The 8750-nt window shown below is 37.2% G+C and overlaps 1 protein-coding gene across 1 annotated transcript in view; it reads left to right on the plus strand.

Annotated features, from left to right (window-relative positions):
- LOC140172588 (uncharacterized) overlaps positions 1–8750 on the plus strand; it is a 48958-nt gene extending 40208 nt beyond the window's left edge. The window contains exons 14-16 of the mRNA XM_072195728.1: positions 4161–4580; positions 4975–5097; positions 8320–8750. Coding sequence (XP_072051829.1) covers positions 4161–4580; positions 4975–5097; positions 8320–8576 — 800 coding nt within the window. The 3' untranslated portion in view covers positions 8577–8750. The remainder of the gene's footprint in view (positions 1–4160; positions 4581–4974; positions 5098–8319) is intronic.

The raw sequence follows: 8750 nt of genomic DNA on the forward strand, positions 1-8750 counted from the left end.
CCTAGTCTTGCTAGCATTTCGGAGAAGCTTGAAAGCTGGTGATGTCACTTTCGTTGCTGATAGGTTTGTAGAGGGTGGTGTCATCGACGTAAAGTACCAGAGAACTGTTTAGAGCAAATGAAGACAAACAAAGATCATTAATGTAAATAAGAAAGAGTAGAGGCCCCAAGACGGAGCCCTGGGGAACACCAGGCAGAACAGGAGTAGGGTCAGAAGAAACGCCATGGACAGAAACAGACTGGGTTCTGCCGGAAAGGTATGACCTAAGCCAGCATAGAAGAGGGCCAGTGATACCAACAGAACGAAGTTTGAGCAACAAAGGATTCATGGGGGGGGGGGGGCAAAAACCTTACCAAGGTCGAATAATGCAACAGCCACACTCTCCCGATTTTCAAGATGCACTTACCAATCATAAAACAGGAAGCCCCACTTGGGCAGTTCGAGACAGAAGAACTGACTTACATCTGTTTATTTGATGACAGACATAACAGAATTTACATGACTTACCTTGGTTAATTTACTAAGGAACTTGAACCAAAAGTGGGGCTTCCTTAAAGGGCCGCAAGGAGAACATCCGCTGTTGAGGATTTGGGAAGAAATCCAAATTGCCGGTTGGTCATGACTTTGTTGAGATTAAGATGAGAGAGAATGCTTATGAATAACTTTCTCAAGAGTCTTGCAGACATTAGGTTGCAGAGAGATGGGACGGTAATTGATAACAGAGTGACGATCACCAGACTTGAAAATGGATATGACACGGGAAAGTTTCCATGCACTGGTTGTAACACCTGTAGAGATGGAGAGATATAAAATCTTGCACAAGATGGGTGACACGGAAACAGCGATGTTCTTAAGCATCACTGCAGTTATCAATGTTATAATGAGGAGCAGCAAAGTCTGAGGCAGTATCCGTATTAAAGCACTCAGAAAAGAAAAGGCTGAAAGAGGAGTAGAGGTGCAGGTTCCCTTGTAATTGATGGTATCGGTAATGGAGGATTGGCCAGACCGAGACTTGACATAGCCCCATAGCTTTATATTTGGTATAAATGTCGGCTTTAGATGTTTTCTTCCACTTATTAAACATGGCATGTTTTTTTCTTAATCAGATACCTGAGGTCAAAATTTAGCCATGCAGGATCCTTAGACTTACAACGGATAAACTTTTGAGGAATACATTCAGACATGGGTTCCATGAAAAATTTGAAAAAATTATCCCAAGCAGTGTCAACATTGACACTGTCATCAAATCTATACATAGCAAACTTGCTGTTGACAGCATCCCAGTTGGCTTTGCTATATAACCATTAATGGGTCTGCCCACAGCAGGTTTAGGATCTGATAAAGTGGCAGGCACCAAGGGGGAAAAGGTTGTTAACATCACACACTATTAAGCCGTAATCGTTGGTGTAAATATGGTCAATCAAAGATTGGCCAGTGGTGGGTTCAGACGTTAGAGACATGCTGAAATAACTCATGGCAGGATTTTAAATCCATTATTTCATTGGTCAGGTAGTGGGATGGGTCTAATAAATAAACATTGAAGTCAATATCCTTTCATTTGATTTGATTTGAGTTCCCCATTTGTGGAATAACTAAAACAATTACACACAATAATTGGTCGTACATTTATATGGCAGAGTTGGTCCATTGTCGCAAAATGTTTCGATTTTGTAAAAACCTTTCGACTTATTAAAAAAGTCGTAGGGGATACTTAAAACATGTGAGCCCTTTATTTTGAACTTTTGGTGTCTTTCTAGAGCTATTTCGGCTCGCTCTCCTCCTCTTATCAATGGCGCAGCCAGGATTTTTGTGTGTGTGTTGGGGGAAGCCAAATTTTCGTCCCCATTTGTCATTTTGTCCCATTTTCTTAGTACTCTTAATTTTCGTCCCCATTTTATCCCTGAAAAAAATTAGTGAGGAGGGCGGAAATTCCCCTACGCTCCTGGTCCCTTATGGCTTATAGGCATCCTTCATTGGATGTAAAGATTCCATCAATCGCGGGGAAACTGAATTGAACATATCCCTTAGAAATGGCCAGCCTCAATAGCTTAACTACCCCCTCTATGCTCAACGTTTTTTAGGTCTTGTATCCTCTATTTTAATCCAAAAATTTCAAAATAATAATTGAGGTCTCCTGGATACCACGTGCACAGTATTAATGATATTGAGTCGCCATTATATTGATTATGCTTGGCTTGTTGCTATTAGCAATATCGAATGCGTTACTAAGACAATCAATTTTGTATGACGACCAGTTGATGTGCGACTTAATGGGCACATTCTAAATCATTCAATTAGTAGCAACGCCACGAGTCAGGGGCAAAATCAAGATATGCAGCAAATTACTAAGGAACCCTTTCAAATTCTATAACACACGAATTAAGTACAAAAGAACTAATTTTGATAACTACGATTTTGTCGGATTTCGATACCGGGATTATAAGTCATCATGTATTGGACCGGAGCAGTTTACTTTTTACTGTGGTTGGCTTCAGTAAGTGCAAGTAAGTATACATGTTTGTATTCTTTAAGTGGTCGCTAATAAAGAATAAAACAAGAACAAATTTGGTATGAAACTACTTTGTACTCTATGTCGGTAAACTGTCCCCGAAAATATGGTAGGATTCAAGCTTTTACCAACAGATAAATCGAAATTCTGTGTCTTGATTGTTAAAACATACATGTTAGAAAAACGGGGCCAAAGACAACAAAGTTGCTAGCATTTTCCGCCTTTCACCCAATAAACGCTTTTCATTTCAATTTCGCATTTCACTCAAATGTGTCCGTAAAAAGGACACATATTGGGGATTTGTTGGCAACAAGCGAGTTTGTCGTGTTTAAATGTGGCTGTTTTACAGGCATATTTTAAATTTTACCCTAAAAACCTACAAATTAATGGAAATGCAAGTTAATATACTTAAGTCTCTGGGTTTATAGGATGAACAAATTTTAATCTTTCCTCAGAGCAGCCAGCGCACATAAACATTGAAAACCCCAGTGCATCTGGCCGGATTCCAACCGGCGACCTTCGTAATACTAGCACGACGCTCTAGCCAACTGAGCCACAGAGGCACGCTGGAGAAGAGCAGAAGGTATAATTATAGGTATTATGTTTTGGGGGAAAGATTAAAATATGGTCATCCTATCAACCCAGAGAATTAAGTATAATATCGTAACTTTCATACCTATGTGACTTTATGTATTTGTTATAAATATGCCGTTCTGAATGCGACGAACATCATTCGAACCTAAGATTTATATCTTCCGCTCTTCTCCAGCGTGTCTTGGTATCTCAGTTTGCCAGATTTTTTGAAAATTAATGGAAAGTTTCAACGGTTTAAATTACTTTTTAGGCATTATTATTCAAAACGAAATTCCTGTCAAACATCCTTGAAATTCGAGTTACAAATCCGGCAAATGCTGTTAGATTAAAAAAAAATTAAAAAACGAAAACAAAATAACCGCACATTTTTGAACATGTCAGTTCTGTACCTGCATACATTTCGTCAACATGTTTTCATTTCACGTCAAATTCATACTTTATTCCTTTGTTCTCCTTTTACGTAATTTTCTGTTAGCTCTATAATATCGCCTTCGCTAAGAAAAATGTTAAATCCTACTTAAAATATAACACAAAGACTTGTGTGTTTTAATTCATAAGATTGAAAATGAGTGCTGCTCAGCAGTTGACACTCTTGATCATTATCATGATTATACATAATGTTCAAACCTCTTTGGATTGAGATTAAGTACGAGCTATAGCTCTTGGAGAAGACAGACCCAGAGACAGGTAGCTGCAAACTTATAGATGAAATTGGTTAAAAATTTTTGGAATCAATCAAATTCGTTGTGTTAACCAGGTAAACAGAGCGACATTGACATAATGTCATAATTCAGACATTAAGTCCCTGTAGAACTCCAAGTCAAACAGACAAAATTGCCAGTGAAAATTCTTTCACTCGTTATTTCGGCTGAAAATGGACATAAACCTTGTTATTTCGGCATTTTGAGCACACAATAACAAAATTAAGATTTGATGTAAATCAATGATTTAAACATGCAAGCTATTAGCTGATTTACTTTCCAAAATATATACAAACCCAGACTATACACATACAATCCACATTTTTCTAATAATTATTTCTGCTATTCTTTCACAGGTTCAACTACCGACTTCTATTTCGATAACCTCTGTAATCCCGCGACAGAGACAGCTATAGGTATAGAGACTGTTATAGAATCAGGTACCAGTACCTGGGCCACATTTTATGGAGAAAATATGAATTGTGAGGTTACACTTAGTACTATTCCCGGTAGAAAAATCCTTCTAACGTGGCTCTCTTATGATGTTGAAGAAACTACTGGATCATGTGATGATACACTTAAGATATACGACGGCGCTTCAACTTCAGGAACCAAACGTAATACTAAGAATTGTGGTTATCATCCATTGTCTACAGAGGGGTCTCGGTACGAAACCATTACATCGACAAGTGACAAGATTACACTTCTTCTAAATAGCGATAGTAATGACGGTTTTAGTGACTTCAAATTCATCGCAACTTCGTTCAGCACTGCAGGTAACATGCTCTATGAGAATACATGCATGCGTAAAATATATAAAATTTCTATTAAGTTGAGCAACTATTTTACTGTTGCGATTTGGTAGTTCACAGCATCTTGCGAATGGTAGTGAGCTATGGCAAAAATGTCATTGATCATTTCATAGCGAGTGTGTAAAAGAATTCAAATATCACAGATATACTCTAGTAGGTCCTGTAATTCTTGAGTTATGTTGTAGAAACAACAACACTTTTGTAAAATGTACATACGTTATATACAACAATAAATCAAGCCAAGTTTTTAGTATATGATTTCTATATCTAGAATGAACTTTTGCAAAACATGAAAGTGTTATTTTTCAATAATATATTGATTTGCATAATTAAAATCAAAATTATACAATTTCAACAGCTACCTGTGCTAGTGACGAATTTCGATGTGACAACGGTCGCTGCATCTCTGAAACTTTGACGTACGATACATATTCGGATTGGGAAGACAATTGTGGTGATGGGAGTGACAACGATCTTTGGGGTAAGCGTATGGACATACACTGCACACAAAAAGTATCCGAACACTTTATAGCATTATATTAAAGACACTAAACCTGATTTACCAAATAAAGTAATCAATAGATGGAGAATTTTGTTCTGCGTATTCTGATACCTCATTCCACATTATGTGAGTTGTTTGAATAAAAAAAGAGCACTTAAAAAGTGACAAAATTAACATACTTTTCTCTTGAAACACGTTAATTGGGCTTCTCCATTTAAAATCCACACTACCCCTGTGGAAGATGTTGGAAATATCTTCCACAGGGGGAGTATGAATTTCAAATGGAATGAACACATTATTAGCTCCATTTGAAACTCATCCTCCCTCAGTGCTTCAGGTTGAATCTTTCTCAGAAGGTGCATGGAATCGTGACTTCTCTCTAGTCCGAAGGGTCGCTAGTCCGAAGACTCTCTAGTCCGAATATAGAATAAGCGTTAGGGTTAGGGCTTATGGTTTTGGTTATGGTTATGGTTATGGTTATGGTTATGGTTATGGTTATGGTTATGGTTATGGTTATGGTTATGGTTATGGTTATGATTATAGTTAGGGTTAGGGTTAGGGTTTTGGGTTAAGGTTTAGGGTTTAGGGTTTAGGGTTAGGGTTAACGAGCCTTATTCTATATTCGGACTAGAGAAGCCGATATTCGGACTAGCGATTCCATTTCAAATTCATTCTCCCACTGTGGAAGATTCCAAAATGTTCCACAGGGGTAGTGTGGATTTTAAATGGAATAGTCCGTTATGAGCACAGCGAGTGAGTATTGATCTGTCATGCTATAAGTAGGGATGACCAATTTACCATCAACTTGATTAGAACACTCCCATAGACATGCAGTGAGCTCAACTGTGCACTGCTTGCACAGACATTTCTAAATTGAGCTCATTCTTTTATTTTTCATTATTTTTCTGTAAAAATTGGAGATGTTAATGCCAATTATGTTTTGTAACTATCCTGCAAATTACAGCATCATAACTTATTTGGTTTTTCTGTAAGTGTGAGTCAAAATTGGTCCATCGCCACAGTGCGCTTAATTGCCAGTGGCCCAGTGCAGCACTGCTCAGAATGGCACAAAATATTCAGATGAATAAGATCAGGTGAACACCTTAACCTACTGAGCTGTAATTTGGCAGAGTTGTCGTTATCACCTCTATCATACCCTCTGTAAAAAGGTTTAAAAAATGGACAAGTAGATCTCGAGTTAAAAATTAAATACCAGCTTCCCTTTGGAATTTCCAAACACCTTTCGAATCATGTTAAATAGACACCTTTCTGAACATAAATGTGAAGTTTCGTGCTCATTTGTTGTATTATTCACCTGATCTCAACCCTTAACATTTTCTTATATTTATACCATCTACACTGACTTGCTGCTATACACGCACAGGAGCTGTACTTTTAAAATACGCGCCTAATCAATAATGAGTCTTTCACTCCATTGTTAAAGTACTGTGCTCCCTGTAGCTAGCATATGGGGTGACCAGGCCCTGGAGTGTGATGGTTTTGTAGCACATGACAGTATTCATTCAAGCCTATCAAGGTCAGTTATTAGCCACTTGCTGAATGGCTGGGCATTATCAGCTATCAAAGAGATACCTTATGCTGCTGCCAATCACAATAGAGGTTAAACATTTTGTTAAAACCCCAGAAGTGATATCAGGACAAAGCTGTGCATGTTGGTACTTGATTGTTTGGATTCCTATGTTGAAAAACCCTTGTAGTACATTAGTATTTTTCTTATGTGTAGTGTATATTGTTGTGGAAAAAAAAGTTCACCTGGACTTTTGATTTTGTGCCACTTTGGCCATTATGGATGATTTTTGGCAAATGTTTTCTAAAAGCATGATTTCAGTGCCTCGGTTTGAAGAAATACTTAATGCTATTGACTAGTAAAGTGCCATTTCATAAGAAACCCTTTGATACTTTCACAATATGCTTGTTTCATGTTTGCATATATATTAAAATAAAGAAATATAAAAAGGTAAATATATGCTTATACCAATTTTGCTCACATTGCTATATTTAGACTTTGTCAATTTATTTCGTTCCAATTACCGGTCAGAATGGGAAACTTTGAAAATTCATAATTCGAAAAGTTTTTGACCGATTTTGACCATTTAACCGCCAAAATACTTCTGTTGATGAGTTGTTTCCAGAAAACAATCTTTTGTAGCAATAGGGGCAACATGAAATTATGATGGTCATCCCTACTATAAGGCCAAAAAAAAATTGTTGTGTTGCCCTCAAGTGGAAAAATGGGAAATTTGAGTAGGACGGTCGGATTTTTTTTTTTTTTTTTTTTTTAACTTTCAGTTTTTAAAAATCCCCTCAAATATTAAATAATGCTTGTTCAATTAGGGGACATTTGTCAATTTTGACTTCTGGATACCTGTTAGACAACAATTAAAGACTAGTCTTACAATAAAATATTAATTTTAAGTGAAAAACATTGAGTTTTTGAACAAATCTGTAAAAATCATCATTCAAAAAACAAAACAAAATGCGACCCTGATTTTTCAGGATTTAGGGTAGGACGGTTGAGGGCAACACAACAATTTTTTTTTGGCCTAATGAGCCCGTTAGAATAGCCGGTATAGGAATCAAGCAGGTTTAATATAATAATACAGGTAGGATTCACCCTGAAGGAGGAAAAAATCCAAATTTGTCGATTTTGAAATGCTCTCTTTTTCCATTCAATTCGATATAACTTGGGGAAACTTGCAAAAGTCGTATCGTGCCAAAACAAAAGTATCCATCTAATGATTACTTTATATGGTACCTTAGGTTAAGTGTCAAGGTATTGCTTTTTTATGTAAAACTAAAAAAACTCTCGACCCCCTTCGGATACTTTTTTTGTGCGCAGTATATTTATGGGCATATTCTTAATCATGTAAAACTAAAGTACCCCCGAGCCCATCCCACCCCCACCCCCACCCCCGAAATAGGTAGGTCAAGATAATGAAGAGATTGTTTCCAAAAGACATTAAGTCCAATGGCTACCTTGTGTCACATTTTTCTGGTATATTTTTACATTTTTAAAGTTTAAATGACATTTAACAATTGGAATGGATATTTTTATAACTCAATATCATTTTATCCCCTAAAATTATCCAATATCAGGATTTTACAAAAAATCCAACCTTATCTCCACCCTCCCCCTGTCCTCCTGCACTCGCCTTATTCTATTTAATCTTGTGTTTTCAGGTGATTTAGCCGATACTGTTGGAGGAATTCTCGCTTTGGGGTTAGGAATCATGATAGCTGTTATTGTCGGTTCTATCGTGGGCGGTATCCTCATTTGTGTATGCTGTGGGTGCTTGTGTTATCATTTATGTTGCAAGAAACAACAAGCCAACCAAGTCACCGTCGTTCACGCCGCTCCGCCACCTCAAAATGGTCATGTAACGGCAGTACAAATGAATAATAATATGCAAATGAACAATATGGGAGGACCAGTATAAGTACACTGCTATATCACAAGGATGGCAATCTCTCAGGTCTCTTTTTCTTCTCTCTCCTTCTACTCCTCCTCCTCCTCCTCTTCATCTTCATCTTCATCTTTCCCCACGGTTGTTTGTTGGTATGTAGAACTGTATTAATTTTTAGGTAGACACAATGACATTAAAACATCAGAA

Source organism: Amphiura filiformis, chromosome 16 (genome assembly GCF_039555335.1).
Source record: "Amphiura filiformis chromosome 16, Afil_fr2py, whole genome shotgun sequence".
NCBI classification, from domain to species: Eukaryota; Metazoa; Echinodermata; class Ophiuroidea; order Amphilepidida; family Amphiuridae; genus Amphiura; species Amphiura filiformis.